Source organism: Solea senegalensis, linkage group LG12, assembly GCF_019176455.1.
Source record: "Solea senegalensis isolate Sse05_10M linkage group LG12, IFAPA_SoseM_1, whole genome shotgun sequence".
Classification (NCBI taxonomy): Eukaryota; Metazoa; Chordata; class Actinopteri; order Pleuronectiformes; family Soleidae; genus Solea; species Solea senegalensis.
In genome coordinates this window covers 11,159,407-11,177,834 of record NC_058032.1, presented here as the reverse complement: position 1 = coordinate 11,177,834, position 18,428 = coordinate 11,159,407, and the positions used below count along the sequence as shown (strand labels likewise).

The window sequence follows — 18,428 nt, the reverse complement described above, 5'->3', positions numbered from 1 at the left end:
TTACGATGACATTCGTTGCTTTGATTTCCTGGAGGGAAAAGTAATGGCTATACTTCCATTTGGAGAAGGCTCCTTTTGGATTATTTGGGCTCGCCATACCTGTCTCTCGTTAACTGACTTGCTTGTGTTGTTTGTTGTGTGTCTGACTATGCATGCTTTCGAACACCCGCCCAACTCTACCTCTGACTGGCTTAGCATGAAATTTTACTCAACCCCAGCCAATCGTCAGCATTTATGCGCTTGACTCGTGCACTGCCCACTAACCAAGGAAGAATAGCAAAACAAAGTCTTTGCCTCTCGGCTCAGAGATCTAGTTGGTCTGATGAATGAAACAGCTTCATTTATAGTAATTTTGGCAGTAATGGTAACAGCATTATTAAGATGGGAAGAGTAATCAATAAGATTACTTGTTACTGAAAAAAATAATTATAAAATAAATATTATTTATAATGCCGTTATTCCCATCACTGCTGGCCAGTCAGCGGCCGGCAGTCTGACCAATTATTGCATAGTACCTACTACTAGCATGCTTGGAACCTCGCCGGAGCAGGTATTAAAATAGTACCTGCTACCAGGTACTATGCTAATGGAACTCTACTTAAACTGTGGCATGGCGTGGCGAGGTGAGGTGAGGTGAGGCGAGTAGAGCCGGTAGAAATGCGCCATTACTGGCTGTATTTTCTACTTTTGACATTTCAATAAACTGGTATGTTAACCCTTAATTTCTAATATTGCCTTGTTAAGACTTTCGTTTTAAATAGTTAAAAATCTGTTATTGAATATTTATTTACTCTCTGTGTTGCGGCTTCCAAACACAAACCTTTTAGCCGCTGAGAGTATATGAGGTTTGGGTCCTCAGGTACGTAGATTTGTGACGCGCTATAGTAGATTATGATAAAGATACGCTGAGATCCAAATATGCTTAGGTGCATTTATTGTAACAAAACAGCACAGAGCTATCACAGCGCAGCAAGGATGGATAAACATGGGGTGGAGTGGCTCAGTGGTTAAGACCCTGCCTTGTGTACCAAAGACATCATGGTCGCAAGTTCGATTCCACCCCTGGCTAATTGTACTTGATTCCATTGTAAGTCGCTTTGGATAAAAGCGTCTGCTAAATGACATGTAATGTAATGTAAACATAAAAATGAGACTGGCGGATTAAACAGGAAAAAAGGGTGATAAATGAATGAACGAGTAGCAAAAATTACGGCTACTCCCAACCCTGACTCTCTCTCTCTCTCTCTCTGCGTCACCGGTGAGTGCCCACCTTTACGCACACACACTTCCGCACCGTGCACACGCCCACTCCCAGGTGAACCACGCCCTCTGCAACACAAACACACTCTAACACACCGTGCTGCTCATCTTCAGCCTGTATGTCTCTTACACACCAGCCCCTAATTATTAGGTCTCACATAATAATTCACATTTCAAAACACAATAGGAGACATAATAAATCATCATATCAATTTCAACGATAATGCAAAAATGTCTAATAAATTGCTCAAGTCCATGAAGTCATTACAACGAATATTCCTTCTTCTGGTCGTCATGACCGATTAGTGCAAAGTCCATCTGACGTCCGAAAACACAAAGTCCATATAGAGGTCAGCAACGTCCTCATGCTGCCTCCTCCTTCTCCAGCAACAAACACACCTTGGATATGGGTCTGTCCAAGCAACTAGTTCTTGTCTTAATCCGAATTTGACGCACAGATCCCTTGCGATCTGGAAAAGTTTGCAAGACACGTCCCATAATCCAAGAATTACGAGGTGCAGTACTGTCCATTAGCAAAACTAGATCTCCTGCGACAAGGTTTCTCTGGACTCCAGTCCATCTCTGTCGTTCCTGTAACAGAGGCAGGTACTCCTTTGTCCAGCGCTTCCAGAACAGATCAGATATGTACTGGACTTGTCTCCATCTTCTCTGTGCATACAGGTCTGCTGCTTGGAACTCTCCAGGTGGTAATGAAGGCTGGTTTTTAAGCAGTAACAGATGGTTCGGCGTCAGTGCTTCCAGGTCGTTAGGATCTGTGGAGGCCTTGGTGATGGGCCTGCTGTTAATAATGGCTTCCACTTCGCAAAGAACTGTGTGGAGTCCCTCCTCATCCAAGCGTTGTACTTTGAGAGTGGAGTTCAGGACTTTCCTCACCGATCTAATAAGCCTTTCCCACACTCCTCCATGATGTGATCCAGCAGGGGGGTTGAACGTCCACTTAATGCCCTTTTGAAGTAACACATCATGCACCTGTGCCTGGTTCCACTGCGCAATCGTTGTTTTTAGCTCAAGTTCTGCACCCACAAAATTTGTCCCATTATCAGAGCGCAGCTCGCGGACCTGTCCTCTTCTGGCTATAAAACGCCTTAGTGCATTTATGAAGGAGTCAGTGTCCAGAGAAGGTGCCACCTCGATGTGAATAGCTCTCAATACAAGACAGGTAAATAGGACACCATACCTCTTCACTGTACTCCTCCTGCTCCTCACTTCGATGGGTCCAAAATAATCAACCCCTACACATGTGAATGGAGGTTCATCAGGCTTGAGTCAGTCTGTGGGCAAGTCTGCCATCTGCTGGCAAACTGGAGTGGCATTAAGTCTTCTGCAGATGGTGCACTTGGACAGAACTCTCCTAATGGCAGTACTTGCTCCTGTCATCCAGTATTTCTCCCTGAGCTTGGACAACATGTGGTTGCGGCCACTGTGTCCTACCTCTTGATGTATATTTCTCAGCAGCAGGGTAGAAATATGAAGGTCTTTTGCCAGAATGATAGGATGCTTAGACTCCAAAGGCAGTGCTGCTTTGCTAAGCCGTCCTCCCACACGCAAGACTCCATCCTCCAGCCTTGGACACAATTTGTGCAGGTGACTATTTTTCTTGACATTTTGTCCCTTTTCCAGACACGAGAGCTCCTCAAAAAACTTTCTCTTCTGGCAAAACTGAATTATGGCCAGCTCAGCCTTGTCAATGTCCTCCACTGTAGGAGCTCCCAGAACAGCTGCACCTTTAAATGTGCACCTTTCCTGCTCCATCATTCTCTGTTGCTGCATGCTCTCTTCACTCTGATTGGCTATTAGCCTTTTTCTCTTCCTGATACAGGACGACAACCATTCCTTGTATTTCAGCCACCACGCCACAGCTTTCTTTAATCGGATCCACGAGGAATAATGATGGATCAGGTGAGTAGTGGGATCCTCTTCAGCTTGTACAGCATTGACAACAGCAGTTTTCTTCACCTCTGGATCGTCCTGGGGGAGATGACTCACAGGCTCAGGGTTCACAGGCCATTCTGTTTCAGGTTGGCAAAGAAACGGAGGTCCTGTTAACCAGAGTCTGTCCTTCAGAAATGCCTCCACTTTGAGCCCTCTGGATGCTGCGTCTGCTGGATTTGAAGCTGTATCCACGTACCTCCACTGAGCGGGGTGAGATGATTTCAGGATCTCCGAAACACGATTGGCAACAAACACCTTAAATCTGGAGCTTTCGTTGTTAATGTATTTCAGCACAGAAGCACTATCAGTCCAAAACACAGATTCCTGAAGACTCATGTGTAGTTCTTTCTTCCACAGGACATCCATGCGACTGGCCATTGTTGCAGCAATCAGTTCCATTCTTGGAATTGTAACTGTCTTCAGTGGAGCAACACGAGCCTTTCCCATAATGAAAGCACTGTGCATTTGGAGGTGCTCATTCTGTAACAGCAGGTAAGTGACTGTACCATAGCCTTCCTCAGAAGCATTGCAGAAATGGTGTAGTTGTGCAGTAATAATATCTCCAAACTCCAGAGGTTTTAGACATCTGGGCAACTCAAAGTTGTCCAGTAGGTGGAGCCCTTGCACCCACTTAAGCCACTCTTTGGAGACAGTCTCTGGTATGGGATCATCCCAACCAACTCCTCTTCTGCACAAATCCCTCAAGATCCTTTTTGCTGTCAGAACAAGGGGACTTAACATGCCCAGAGGGTCATAAATGGAGCTTACAGTAGAAAGGATGCCTCTGCGGTTGAGTGGTCTGTCCTTCCATACAATTTTGAATTTAAAGGTGTCTGACTTGATACACCACTCTACACCCAGCACTCTTTCAATGGGCACAAACTCCCGGTCCAGGTCCAACTGCTCCATGCCTTTAGCTCTGCGGGGCCCTGGGATGGTCTTGAGCACTTCAGATCTGTTACTGTGCCACTTGGTCAAACAGAATCCCCCTTTAGCGCACAGAGACATGAGCTCATGACAGAGGATCAGTGCCTCCTCCTCTGTTGCAACTGCCACCAAACAATCGTCCACATAAAAGCAGTGCTGCAGCTTGTCCACTGTCTCCTCCTTATGCTCATGTCCAAAATCCTCTGCACATTTCCTGAGGGAAAAGTTGGCGCAGCTAGGGGAGGATGTAGCTCCGAAAAGATGTACCTTCATCCTGTATTCACATGGTGCTTGGTTCAAGTCTCCTTGTGACCACCAGAGGAATCGCAGCAGATCAGCATCATCTGGGGGCACTTGCACCTGGTGAAACATAGCTTCTATGTCAGCCATGATGACCACAGGTTCCCTCCTGAACCTGGTCACAACTCCAATCAGTGAGCTGGTTAGATCGGGCCCTTGCAACAGCTCTTCATTCAGAGATTGTCCTTTGTAACTGGCACCACAATCAAAAACAACTCTGAGCTTTCCCTTTGTCGGGTGGTAGACACCATGGTGCGGTATGTACCAGACCCTGCCATCACTTCTTTCCAGCTCTGCATCAGGAACCTTTTCAGCATAACCTTTACCAAGTAGATCGTTAATAAAGGTGTTATACTCCCTGTAAAACACTGGATCCCTCTGGAGCCTCCTCTTCAGATGGGTTTGACGCTGTTCCACCACTTTCCTGTTATTTGGCATGCTGACGTTTGGATTTTTCAAAGGCAGGGCGACCTGGTAGTGACCATTGACATGTTTGGCTGACTTTGTGACCATGTCCATGAACCTCAGATCTTCCCTGGACAGACCCACTTGTTCCTCCACAGCAGATTCTGGAAAGTCCATCTTAAATTGCTGTTGCCACAGTTCATCCAAATTTACAATGGACACACGGTTCACAGTTACTGGCTGCTCACAGTAATTGGCCTCTCCACCGTTTCCTGTCAGTGGTCCATTTACCGTCCAGCCCAGCGCCGTCCTTATAGCGTAGGGTCCATTGTGCTCACTGCGGATAACTTCCAGCGGTTCCATGGCTCGTGGAACATTCGTTCCAATCAGCAACTCAATTCCAGCCTCAATCTGTGGTAAGGAGATGTGTTTTAAATATGGCCACCTTGTCAGATCCTTATTTGTGGGTATGTTTGCTTTGTGGACTGGCATTGACAACTGAGTATACGCTTTTGGCAACTCAATGAAGCTGTCATCTTCAAGTGCTGCCACCTCCAGCTCTGGCACAATGTAGCTACTGACCACCTTCTCCTGCCCCATGGTCCTGAGAAGAATGTTGGCTCTCTTCCCAGACAAATTGAGCTTCTGCTTCAGACTCTCAGTACAGAACACTGCAGTACTTCCCTGGTCCAAAAAGGCGTATGTGAGAATGATTTTATTGCCCTTCTTCGCCTTCACTTGGATCGGCACGATAGGAAGCTTGCAATCCATCTCACCAGCCCCTGTAAGCCCACTGGAAACCAAGGTGTCGTCCACTGTAACCTGGATGCTTCTCTCAGCTGGTTCTGCCGTTGCCACACTATCCTTATGGAGCACAGTTGGATGTCTTAGGCCACACTTCGAGCAGGAAATCTTCCTTTGGCAATTTTTGCTTATGTGTCCTATACACAGGCAGCGAAAACAAGCACCATTTTCCTTCAGGAAGTCAATTTTCTCTTTGTGTGCCATTTTTTCCAACCGCGCACACACATCCAATGTGTGTCCTCCGGTGCAGCAGGGACAGATCTTCTTGGCTGGTGGTTTTATGTATGTAGCTTTCACAGGTTGAGCTGTTCTCTCCACACGATTCACTGTGGTAGCGAAGCTGGTTCCTCTGATGCTGGAGCGAGGGGGAGGTTTGTGTTTCATTTGTTTCGTTGTTATAACAGTGTCCTGAATGTTTCCAAACACAGGGTCTGTCAAGATTTTTACCTGTTTTTCAACAAAGTTGGCAATATCCACAAACCTTGCTCTCCTATTGTACCTTTCCTGCAGGTCACATGCGTCGCACCTCCAGCGGTCTCGGAGTTTGTACGGCAGTTTTTTAATGATTTCCACCATGTTTGTGGGTGTGTCCAGATCACTTAAATACTGCACATCCTCCAAAGCGTTGCAGCATCCACGCAGAAAGAGGCTGTACTCCTGGAGGGCTTTCACATCTTCTGTTTTAATAGTGGGCCATGACAAAGCTCTCTCCATGTATGCTGCTGCCACCTTTTGCTCATTGCCATAGTGCTCTTTCAATAGAGCCTTCGCCTTCACATATCCTCTACTCGACTCAATGTGCTGACAGCTCCTCACTAGTCCCTTTGCATGCCCTTTGGTGTATTGTTCAAGGAAGTAGAGTCTGTCACAATTGTTACTGGTGTTTCGCTCAACTCCATTTTCAAATGCTTTAATAAACGAATGGTATTTGAGTGGGTTACCATCGAAAATGGGAATTTCCCTTTTTGGGAGTGCTGAGAGGCATTGTTGTTGCATCAAGAATGTTGAAATTTCATTTTGTTTTCTCATTATGTCCAGCACACTGTCATTTTGTGATGCATCAGTTTGTGTAACATTGGTCACAGGATCTTCAGGAATGGTTAGATAACGTTGGAGCATGTAAGAAGGACCTGGGAGATGTTTTATGTCAGGTAAGGTAACTTTAGGCTTCACAACTGTCTGTGTGGTTTCAATTGCGTTGGATTTTAGTTTAACTGGCAGTGATGGGACAAATTCCATAGCATTGTTGTTAAGTTGTTGTTTTGAGCATGTCTTTTCATAGTATGAGTTCATCCCATCTGAAATCTTTGACTTTGATTTACTGCCAACACTGCTTTGTGATTTTATAACACTTAGTTTTGCCATTTCCTCAGCGATTTCATTCTCCAGTAAAAGCTGTTCTCTTCTTTTGCGTAGCTTTAACTCCTCTTCATCCAATGCATGTTTTTCCTTTAATGCCTTTTGTTTTATTGCCAAAATTGCAAGATTTGTTTCAGTTTTTAAGCGAGCAGATGAGCGTGAAGCCAAGGATGAGGAATGATGTGAGCGTGATTTCTTGGTTGCATTTGAGATGCTGTCACAGGGCTGTAGTTCATCCTGAGGATCTTGTCCAGTGGAAACAGATACTGGAGGGTCAGCAACAGACAAATCCTTACTTTTTTCGACAGGAATTTGTTCTGCATAATTTATTTCCTTTGTTGGTTGCTCAGAAGTATTTGTCTGTAGTGGTAATTCATTTGAGTTTTCATGCGGATTTTCCTTTATCCATTTTTCCACTTGTTCCTTGAATGCATCACTGTAATCCATAATGCTAGAAAACCACTCTTTTTGTTTTTTATGTTCATCATCAGGAAGAAGTTGCAATACTTCGTTGTGCAGGTCAGTGGCCTTTTTACACAGTGCATTCAAGTTATTCAGTTGTGAGGGGATTTCAGTTACATTTTCTTTTGATTTCATGTGCGTTTTTATTTGCGGAATAAGCTCTTTGATTTTATTAACGGCACTTTTGCGCTCATGCTGCAACCGTTCGATTTTATTTTCCATTGCTTTGGCCGTCAGTTTGATTTCCCTCTTTTCACGTTCCATGTTTGAACATTCAGCATCAGCGTTTATTTGACTCATTTTCGTTAGATTGTATTTTTGTATGAAGCAACACAATCACATTTCATTCAAGAGCGTATTCAAATCCATCCATAGACATGGTATTTAAATTCATTGACAGAGCGGATTCGATCCAAGCATTTCAACAAGCAGTAGGTCTTTAGACAACATCAGCCGCCACATGCCACAAAGTCCCAACATCACAATCCATTAAAGCACGGAGAATATGCGCCACCATCAATGCGCCAATGCAACCAGCGTATCCATTTAATACATTGTCCTCATTTGACTCAATGCATTCCAATCGAAGCGGATTCCTTAATCCACAAACATTAACAGGTTCAGGCCTACCTGTTCCCAGGTAAATGTTTGGCGTGGTGTGGCACTTAGCTGTGGCTCCTTTGTTCTCGGGCTAGTCGGTGCGGGACGACTTGGTTCTTTGATGCGGCTTGATGATTTTCATTAAACGCCAAGATTTTTTGTTGACAAATGTTGCGGCTTCCAAACACAAACCTTTTAGCCGCTGAGAGTATATGAGGTTTGGGTCCTCAGGTACGTAGATTTGTGACGCGCTATAGTAGATTATGATAAAGATACGCTGAGATCCAAATATGCTTAGGTGCATTTATTGTAACAAAACAGCACAGAGCTATCACAGCGCAGCAAGGATGGATAAACATAAAAATGAGACTGGCGGATTAAACAGGAAAAAAGGGTGATAAATGAATGAATGAGTAGCGGTAGCAGTCAACAAAAATTACGGCTACTCCCAACCCTGACTCTCTCTCTCTCTCTCTCTGCGTCACCGGTGAGTGCCCACCTTTACGCACACACACTTCCGCACCGTGCACACGCCCACTCCCAGGTGAACCACGCCCTCTGCAACACACACACACTCTAACACACCGTGCTGCTCATCTTCAGCCTGTATGTCTCTTACACTCTGATTTAACACTCATACCCTTCACCTCTGAGTTGAATAGAAAAGATTGAGTATCATTGTCCTGTAAACTGTTGACTTCAACCCAGGCATCAGGACTAATCGTCCATGTGGAAAAAGGTCACTGAGTGTTTTTTATAATATAAACCATCCGTGAACAAGACTGATGTCAGATTTCTTGACAATAGGATTTAAATCTTAAAGGGTTTACATTTCCAATGATTGGTTAACTTTAATTCCCACCAATATTTAAAAGTTCAGTTATTTGTTCTTTAAATGGAGTCAAATTAAATAAATATTTACTTTACTTTATTTTGAAAAACCTCTTCCTAACGCCAGAAAGACAGAATACCTTGGGGAGGGATTGTTACATGTTGGTACATATTTCCTCCCTTACAAAAAGATTGAGTTAATTTAGTTTAAGGTTAGTTTAAATGATTAATGCAGGATTACTTGTTACAGCGCAATTTGTGAACAGTTAAAGTAGTTAATGCCTTTGATTAACTTCTAGTAGTACTACTACTTCTACTAGTTTCAGACCGAGTGTGTTTTCTGACCCCAAACTGCGCGCGCACATTTCTGTGACGTAGCTCTCCAAAGGATCTAGAAAGTAGTCGGTAACAGACTCTCCCCCAGTTTAGTTTGGTGAAGAGCTTTGCTATGGCTCGCTAAATTGCTAACGTCTTCGCTGCTAAGGTTAGCTGTGGCTGCACTCGTGACTGGGTGCCTTGCATTGATGCGGTAGGCTAAACTTGAGCTGCTTCGGTGGTAAGCTAACTCCTTCTATCACTTTACCTTTATTAATGGTGCCGTCGGGGTGTTTTAGTCTGGCCTCGTGGGCGTAAAGTTACAGATTAAAAATGAGATTAACGCGATTAAAAACCATACTGCACTAAATATGACTTTAATTAATTAATTGCAATTAATGCAATAATTTGACCCCCCTACTTAATATACGTTTCCTTTTCATACAGTTATTTACCCTCTTACATTCCAAACCAGACATCTAGAATACAATAGAATAGAAATACTTTAATCATCCCCAAGGGGAAATTGTTTTAACACAGCCACAAAATAAAATCCTTAATTAATCATAAAATGTACAGATGTACAAGAAAATAGTGCAATAATAAAAGAATGGCATAAAGGAGAGACTAATGTAGTCTGATTAATATTGATCTCATGAAGAGACATTGTGCAGTTATTACAGAGAGTTCTTGTAAGTCCTGACGGCTGATGGCAGGAATGACGTCCTGAATCTGTCCTGTGACAGCGGAGAATGTGCTCTCCTGAGCCTGGAGGATGTTCAGGGTTATCCACTTTGTTCAGTATCCACGGTGACCTGTTTGCAGCCAATGATGGATCAGTTTGTTGAGTTTGTTTGTTTCACCGGCTCCAATACTGCTCCCCCAGCACACCACAGCAAAGAACAGAGCACTGGCCACAACAGACAGTAAAAGAACTCCAACATGTCGCTGCATACATCAACGGATCGCATCACAAAGGATCGCAGCCTGCTCCCTGTACGCAGCGCTGGCGTTAGCCTTCCAGTCCAGTGTGTTGTTCAGCGTCACACCATCTCTGTGTCCTCCCCCAGCACCCTCGGCGGTTGTGGAGCTGTCCTGTTCCTCCTGAAGTCCACCACCATTTCCTTGGTCTTGGTCACATTCAGAATCAGGTGGTTCTCACTGGCCCACTTCACAAAGTCAGTGGAGAACTTGCAGGTGGCCGAGGTGTATATGGTGAACAGGAAGGGGGACAGCACAGGTCCCTATAGCTTGCAACAAATAATAAAACAGGCCTTAGCACCAACACAATGTTTCCATGTGTTCTCTGTATGAGTCTGATCTACTTTGTGTTCGTGGAGATCAGGACGTGTGGCCTCAGGGTGTAAAATCTCCAAACAACTCTTTCTTATGGACCAATCACTGTCTGCAGGATTTTGGACAGTGGGAGGAGCCTGGGAACTGTTGGCCATGAGTGTAGTCACTATGGAAACCGTAGCCTGGGTTTGCCCCAGCATGTCCTGAACAGAAAGAGGAAAAGTTTGTCAAGTGGAGAAGGTCTAGGACTTACTGTTGCCGACTAAATCCTTCTCCAGTAACAACAGTACCTGTGAAGTCGGGCTTGAATCCTGGGGGTGGAGGTCCTGCGGTGGAGCCATGGTGATTGCCTCCAGGGTAACCAGTCTGTCCTCCGTCCTGCCCCCACTGGGCCATGTTTCCACTGAGGAACAGCTTATAGACGCAATAGGCTACGAGCAGAAGCACGCCGACCACCAGCAGGCCTCCTAAATCCCCACTGTGAGACGGGTGCGAGCTGTGATGACTGTGCTGCTGCTGCTGCTCCTGGTGATTGTTTCCTGAGAAACCGCTGAAGAAGCTGGAGGCAAAGCCCCCGAGATCTGAGACAGGCAGACAGAGAAAGATACTTTCTAAATATGTCCCCTATGTTTGATGAAAAAGATGAAGCCTCATTAATCTGACATCCAACCTCCAAATCCCTTGACTCCTCCTTGGGAGCCCCATCTGTTTCCCTGTGTCCTCCTCCATCGGTCTGTTAAGGTCAGCCTTCACTACCACACCCCAATTCTTTGGATCAATTCACAACGGTTCGAGTGATGAAACTTAAACATAAAGAACAGTTGAACTATCTGTCACACGTAATGGTATTCAGCACTGGTCTGCTCAGAACAACAACAAAGTGAGATTTACACAGAAATCTATATGTGCATGACCTCCTCCTATTGTCATTCTAACAGTTGTTATCAATATTAATCAAAATTAGACTAGAAGTATGCAATTAAACAAGTTAATTTAGATAAAAACAACAATCATCATGTGAGTTCATCAGGAAAGGTACAGATGAGGCTACATCTAATACGTCTTCAGTCAGTTCCAGGGAGTACTCCAGTCCACAGGAGCCCTTCAGGATGTAGGCATCATTGGGGTGGTTGTAGCCCTCACAGCTCACCTTGATGCGACCAAAACCGTACAAGTTGCCCATACCTGTCTTTCACTCCCACTGTCAAAGGAAATATGTACATGTACATGTCTCCCAATCCCTCTATCAATGACATCAAAGTGTCTGCGGTACCCTTTATCTAACTAACGTCAAAGGTCCACAAAGCCACGTTCCTTGTGGAACGAGGCGACAGGCTACTAGATGTGACTTGTAGTTCCCGAGCTGGGAGAAGCTCCTCCCACACTGGTCACAGCAGTATGGCTTCTCTTTGGTGTGGACCCGCATGTGTATCTTGTATATACTGAAATACGTGAAAGTCTTGTCACACTTGACACACTGGTACGGTCCATTGTGGTCACGCAGGTGTTTTCTGTAGGAGCTCTGCTCGCTGAAATCCTCCCTGCACTGGTCACAGCGGTACGCCGTCTCTTCCGGGTGAGTATACGGGTGAAGATTGTACAGTTGGCTGAAACTGCTGCCACACAGCTCGCAGTGATGGAGTTTCTCTGCGTCGTGGGTGACTTTGTGTCTTCTCATACTGCAAATCCAACGGAAACATTTCCCACAGCTCTGACACTGATGGGGTCTACTTTCTTCTTTGTCCTCCTGTTTCAACTGAGGAGAACTCCAAGGCAAGTGGAGTCAGAGTGGCAGTCAACATATTCTAAAGATATTAAAGACTTAAGAAGGTGTAGATTTTATTTGGTGTCCAATTTTCCTTTGTGTCTCTGTTGGTAGTCAATGACTAATGTGCCTAATATGTCCCCTTTAAAATGAAAAAGTGAGAAAAAGGCATGAGTTCCTATTGCTTATTATGACTCATGATTAACTGACAGTTGGCTGTTAACTTGTTTAAATATTGGTTAAGGATAGTAATATGGCTGTTTAGACATAAGGCTGTGATTTAGCGCCCTCTGTTGCCACTGAGGAAACAACATCATCCATATGCATCATTTTCTTTCCAAGTCTTTCTGTACAGTGCTCACCTCTTCAGAAGAATTCATTTCATTTCTTTATCAGTCAACGTGCTCCACATCTTCTCCTCAGCAGGTGTGAGCTCTGAAAGGATTGTTGCTACAACAGTGACGGTGTAAATACAGACATGGAACGGTCACTGTCACATATCTCAGCGTGGTGCTGCCACACCAGTGAATTGAAAACTCAATGTTTATCATGTTAGCTGGAGATAACAGACGAACTGAGGGACGTGGTTCATTTACAGGATTTGAACACGAGTTCGACCTCAAGCTCAGGTCGACATGAGGAGAGATTGTGCTGTTATTAAACACTGTGGATGAAAGTAGTCTGAACAGCCGGAGATGGGGTCAAATCTCAATGATCGGGTTCACAACATATGGCAACAGGTCAGGGATCCACTTCTGCCAAGGACCTATTCATCTCAAATATACAGTATGTACTATACTGTATATTGTTCGAACAATAAACCATTGTATATTATAGAAAGAGACAAAGATCAGCGACAGCATTTTACGGGACGAGATGAGAATTATTATTGTCTTTGAAATTGCTTGAAATGGGTGTAGGTGGTGGGGTGGTGTTGTCAACAAGTATCGGACTGATAGTGGTCGATATTCCAGGTTTCCAGGCAAATATATCTCTGTCCTTTCAAACTGTTAAAACTAAGAGCAACTGATTTTTCCCGCATTGTCAATTTTAGCCATTTTATATTAAAAACCGGTTTACAGGTGTACCTAATAAAGTGGCCAGTGATTGTACACGTAGACGCCGAATCGGCTCCATTCTAGCATCACAAGCTAACAGGGCTAACACGGATTAGTGCGAGAAGTCTGATTAAATACGCAACACTTACACGGTCGAGTTAATTAGTAAACCGGTTAGTTAGCGAGATACTAAGTTACTAAATTGTTCTGGGGCTTCACGTCCATCAATACACGCTAAGAAAACAGAATGGAGCCTCTGCTAACAGCGGTGTTGCTACGCTAATTTCGCCATTTTGGAAAGTGACGCCACGATGACGTCATAGCTGGAGAGAACTAGTTTTATTTTAAAGGTGATTATTTTATACGGGAAATGTTATATAAATGCACGTAAATGGGTGAAAATAGTTCAACAGTTAGAAACCTAACATGTTTTGTTAACATAATTGACCAAAAGGTATCAAGATTACAAACAAACAACCTTTTTCAAATGACATTTATGACCTACAATGGCAATAATTTTCATTTATTTTGTACGAATGCCACCGTCTGCACCCCCTGGTGATTTTTTTTGAAAATCCGATTTAAAAAACAATTTGAGAATGAAAATATGAAGAACTTTTGGGCCAGAAAACATCAGAGCGGTAAAATCTTTATTCAGATTACGCCACAAATAAAGCAATACAGCAATATTTTTACTTCTCAAAAACAGAGTGTAAGCAGCATTCGTTCTTAAATATAATGCAATAAATTGTTACATGCATGTCATTAATTAATTATCACCAAGTTTTACTGCAATAGAGAATAAATATATGATTTAAGATTGATATTTGTAAAACCCTCAGAGCTATTATATTTGTTATCATCCCAGTTCAGTAGAAGTAATGGGTGACTACATCCACAAGAGGGCAGTAAAGCTACATTACCAACTGTTGTAAAACACCAAACAACATGACATCGACTGAGCTGTTTGCTATGGAAGAAAAGTGATGTCACGAGGATCACTGTGATGTTCACAGTCTGTCCAGAAACTGCTCAATTTCACGGCACCTATGATTCTTGCCTTTGTCTCTGATCTTCTCCAGAGCTTTAATGCTGTTCTGTCTATAGAACGACTCAATCGGTATCTCCACCGCCTTCATGTGATAATCCACCGATCCATTTTGGTCCTGCCGTTTGAAGTATAGAAATTTCGCATACGAGTTGTAAAGGACCTGCTTGTCTGCAGGTTGCAGGTCACGTTCGAACAGCTCCTGGTATATGGCCTCAGCTTCACCCAGGCCATGAGGGGACTGTGCGTACACACTTGCAAGGTCCATTCTCTTGACTAAGGAAGAATGTGGGTAAAGAGTAATCACCTGCTTGTGGAGACTGATCACTTTATCTATCATTTGCGGTGTTGGGTGATCCATTGAATTGATCTTCCACCTGTAACAGAGTGCCAGGCATCTTTTCAGATAGCGTTTGTCTGGATGGTTTTGGAGAGCCTCCTCTGCCAAGGCTGTAGCTTTGTCAAAAGAGTCATCGCTTCTGTAAATCCGTAGCATCACTTTGATTCCACTGTAGCTGCTGACGGGATTTCCCAAAATCCTTGTTGCCAACTCACTCACTTCATCATTAACATCTTCTCCTCTGCTGGCACGCCGCCTAAGGTACACTGCAGCAAGGTACAGGTTGTCTGGATCCTGTTCCTTGGCATTCTGCATTCTCTCCATGAAGTCTGCCCCTAGTTGGTTCTTATCGTGCTTATGAAGACTGGCCCACCCTATCAGATGGCTGGTCTGCCACTCCACCATGTCTGGCTGCATCCCGATGGCTTTCTGGAAGTATTCGCCTGCCAGTACCTTGTGTTCTCTGCTGAACTTCAGCAGAGTCCAGGCTTTTTCAGCACAGATCTCTGGGTGCAGCTCGTCCTGTGATGGAGATGGGAATTCTTCCTTCAGAGCAGCGACCTTTGACAGGTAAGCCTGACTCTCTGTTTCCTCACCTTGGCGATAGTGCAGCCAAGCCAGATTTCCATAGTTCACCAGCAGCCATGGACCCCTGTCTGCGTCTCTTGTTCGGTTTAGAGCTTCTGCAGCCATGCTGAAGAAACTCCTGGCTTCGTTGGCTTCATTGGTTCCCAGCTGGAAGTGGATGTAGCCCTGCAGGTTGTAAATGTGACCCAGCCAACAGTTTCCCTCATCAGTTCCGATGTCCTCCAGCATCTCCCTCTCCCCTAAAAGTATGGACTGGTTGCCATCCAGGTCCCAGGTGAAGTGGCACTGCAGCTTTTTCAGTTTGGCCTCCAGCGTAGTCTCACTCTGTGCGGCGCTGGTGGAGTTTAATTTAAGACATTAAAACGTTGTCACTATGTTGACAGAATATTCTCAGAGTGGCAATTTTACATTTATCTCTTATTTATTGGCAGAAATTAAATATACTGTCCATATTTCTACGACCCCTGTGTTCAGTTACTGATCTGAGAGTACTTTTAAAAGTAAACACATTTATTTAGAGAGGCTTTTAATATTCAGTAGCACGGTGACACTTTCTGTCTGTTCTTTCTAGTTGTGCGCTTTCATTATTTATGTTATTGCCTTGCAGATATTTTAAAGTGCCATAACAATCAATATTAATTGATTGATTGTTTTTTGTAAGTGCTTGGGAATAAAAGTCATAAGGGTTTTCCTCTAGGCAAGGGCCTTGCTTCATGGAGGCTGCTGTAATGCACCACAATATTTCTGCAGCCTCCCAAACAGACGGATCGGCCTGAGATGTGAACTATGCAAATGAAGAAGAATGTCAACCAATCTTTAAGAATTGGGGCACCCAATGGCCGACATACGAACGCTTTTCTCTTTTTTCCCATCATGGAAAATATAACACAGTTTAATAAATGATAAACAAAACAGCGTTTGGTCCGTCTGCATTCTGTGTCTGCACCAAGGTTATAATAGTTTTAGTTTTCCTCTGTTTTAATTCGAGTAAAGATTCAAAAAGATCATAATAAGTATTGTGTCATAAAACCCCAGCAAAAGATGCCATTTTAAACATGCATTAGGACAGAAGAATAACCATCCAAAAAAGTTATATCACTAATAATGAACAGAAATATCTTAATAGGTGGAACTGGTTTATACCACTAAGTTATAATTAGTGACATAGTAAAGTAAAAATAATGATTCTGCCCATAAACACTTTCTAAAACGTTTCTAAACCACACCATCTCTGATATTCCTTATTATTAATAATGATAATAATAATAATAACAATAATAATAATATGAATTCACCTCATCCTGAGTTGTTTCCTGGCCTCTGTGGTCAGCTCGTCTGGTTGTAGTTGGATTAGACTTGGGATCACTGTTGTATCGTCAGCAGCAGTTTGTGCAGCAGTGTTTTGGGTGAGGAGCGGAGACCCTTCTATGAGGGAGTCTGTTACTTTTGCTTCTCCTGAAACAAAACCGTGACTCAGCAGTTACGCCCTTTAACTTCAGTGAAATGACAAATATGTTTGGATGGACGCATTTACGTCATACACACACAGGTTTGTGTAGCTATTCTTGACTGCCAGGGGGGTATTCCATCAACGTAGCTAAGAATTGCTAGACTTAGGTGTAAGCTTGAAGCTTGACTAAGCTCCACTTCCCAATCTAGCTCCAAGCCGTTCCATCAAGTGAAATCAGCTGGCTCCACCTGACGCTTAGTCAAGCCTCAACTGTTAAGCCTCAACTTGTGCACGCCCACAGGGAAAATAAAAAGCCCATTCTAGTCGAGCACGGAAACTGTGAAAAATGCCGAAAAGCAAGGGAAACGAGCGTGCAGAGATGTTCTCTGCAGCGGAGCGAACCCTCCTCATGGAGGTAAATGAGGATTACAGTCACATAATCCCAAAGAAGGGCAATACCACGGCAATCAATAAAGCGAGGGATGTGGCGTGGCAGAATATTGCTGACAGACTGAATGTGTAAGTGACAAAGAAAATGAAGTATTTCAGTATCATCATGTTATAAATCCTCCATCAAAGGGACAAAATATATGGAGACAATAATCTACCAATTGATTTCTTGATGGTTTTTGTTTTAAACTAATCAATTATGTGGACCTATTAATGCAACAAACCCCTAAAATGAAAAGGAAGAGACAACCCTAATAAGTAACATTCATATGAACATAATTAAAATAGCATTATTGTTTCACTGCAATTTATGTGAAATTCTCCATATTTGATCATTTGGCAGCCCTAGTGGTAATGTTAGAACGTGATATTCATCACATTTATCAACTGAATGTTATGAAAATCGATGGGATAGCTTTCATTTATTTCCTGCATGGCCAATTGTATAGAATTGATATCATTTTCATTTAAGCCTGTCATTTTACATGCTGTCATTTTGTCCCACATGCTATATGTTGAATTGTTGTATTTTCATCTTATTTTATGTAAAGCACTTTGAATCACCTTGTGCTAAAATGTGCTATATAAAGTTGCCTTGCCTACATTTTTTTAAATTTTCTTTTACTGACATTCAGAAACATACATCTCACATCTGTTGTCTGCTCTAAATGCCTGGATAAAAAAAACAAACAATGAAAAAAGGAAAATCCCACATTAGCAACTATGTACAAGTTAGGGAGTGATCCTTCGTATAATACAGTCATTGGTTTGTAAAAATAAAATTAGGTCTATGGAGTGTGACATATTGACCCAGTTCTCCCAGTATGAAGCAAATTTCTCCAATTGATAGATGTCCATTGTAATGTCCATCCATAAATTTAAAGTTGGGCTCTCCTGTGACAACCATTTCCTGGTTAGAATCTGTTTACAGGCCACCAGCAAGATATTTAGTAGATGTTTATTCCCTTTCAGCCGTTCCTCAGGTATGAGTCCAAAAAACATAGCCTTACTCTCGAGGGGTATTTCGCAGATAAAGATCTCCTGTAGACCATTATGTAACCCTCTCCAGCTCTTAATGACAGGACAGTCCCAGAAAAGATGGTAGTGGTCAGTATTTTTGATTTCCACAGTTCCTCCAGCATCATAGTGAGACTTCTGAGAAGGTGTAAGAAAGTACCTAATCAAGCTTTTCCATCCTAATTCCCTCCACTTCTGTG

At 43.3% G+C, this 18,428-nt stretch overlaps 2 protein-coding genes across 2 annotated transcripts; both read right to left on the bottom strand.

Moving 5' to 3' along the window:
• Positions 1 to 9,733: 9,733 nt before the first annotated feature.
• Positions 9,734 to 12,022, bottom strand: LOC122778780 (store-operated calcium entry-associated regulatory factor-like). Its single transcript, XM_044040879.1, has 4 exons — positions 11,505 to 12,022; positions 11,183 to 11,259; positions 10,803 to 11,093; positions 9,734 to 10,715 (listed from the first exon to the last, which is right to left on the bottom strand). Exons 1-4 carry the CDS (start codon positions 11,693 to 11,695, stop codon positions 10,615 to 10,617), a joined length of 660 nt encoding a protein of 219 aa, XP_043896814.1. The 5' UTR covers positions 11,696 to 12,022; the 3' UTR covers positions 9,734 to 10,614.
• A 1,946-nt stretch (positions 12,023 to 13,968) lies between these two features.
• On the bottom strand, positions 13,969 to 16,892 carry LOC122778076 (interferon-induced protein with tetratricopeptide repeats 5-like). Its single transcript, XM_044039643.1, has 2 exons — positions 16,607 to 16,892; positions 13,969 to 15,645 (listed from the first exon to the last, which is right to left on the bottom strand). The coding sequence occupies exons 1-2, from the start codon at positions 16,609 to 16,611 to the stop codon at positions 14,346 to 14,348; spliced, it is 1,305 nt and encodes a 434-aa protein (XP_043895578.1). The 5' UTR covers positions 16,612 to 16,892; the 3' UTR covers positions 13,969 to 14,345.
• Positions 16,893 to 18,428: the final 1,536 nt, after the last annotated feature.

Coding starts and splice junctions, on each gene's coding strand:
- LOC122778780 (XM_044040879.1), bottom strand. CDS start 11,695: ATGGGCAACTTGTACGGTTTTGGTCGCATCAAGGTGAGCTGTGAGGGC. Junction 11,260..11,504: donor GATTGTTGTTTTTATCTAAA/TTAACTTGTTTA, acceptor GTGGTAGTGAAG/GCTGACCTTAACAGACCGAT. Junction 10,716..10,802: donor ATTCAAGCCCGACTTCACAG/GTACTGTTGTTA, acceptor CTTTCTGTTCAG/GACATGCTGGGGCAAACCCA.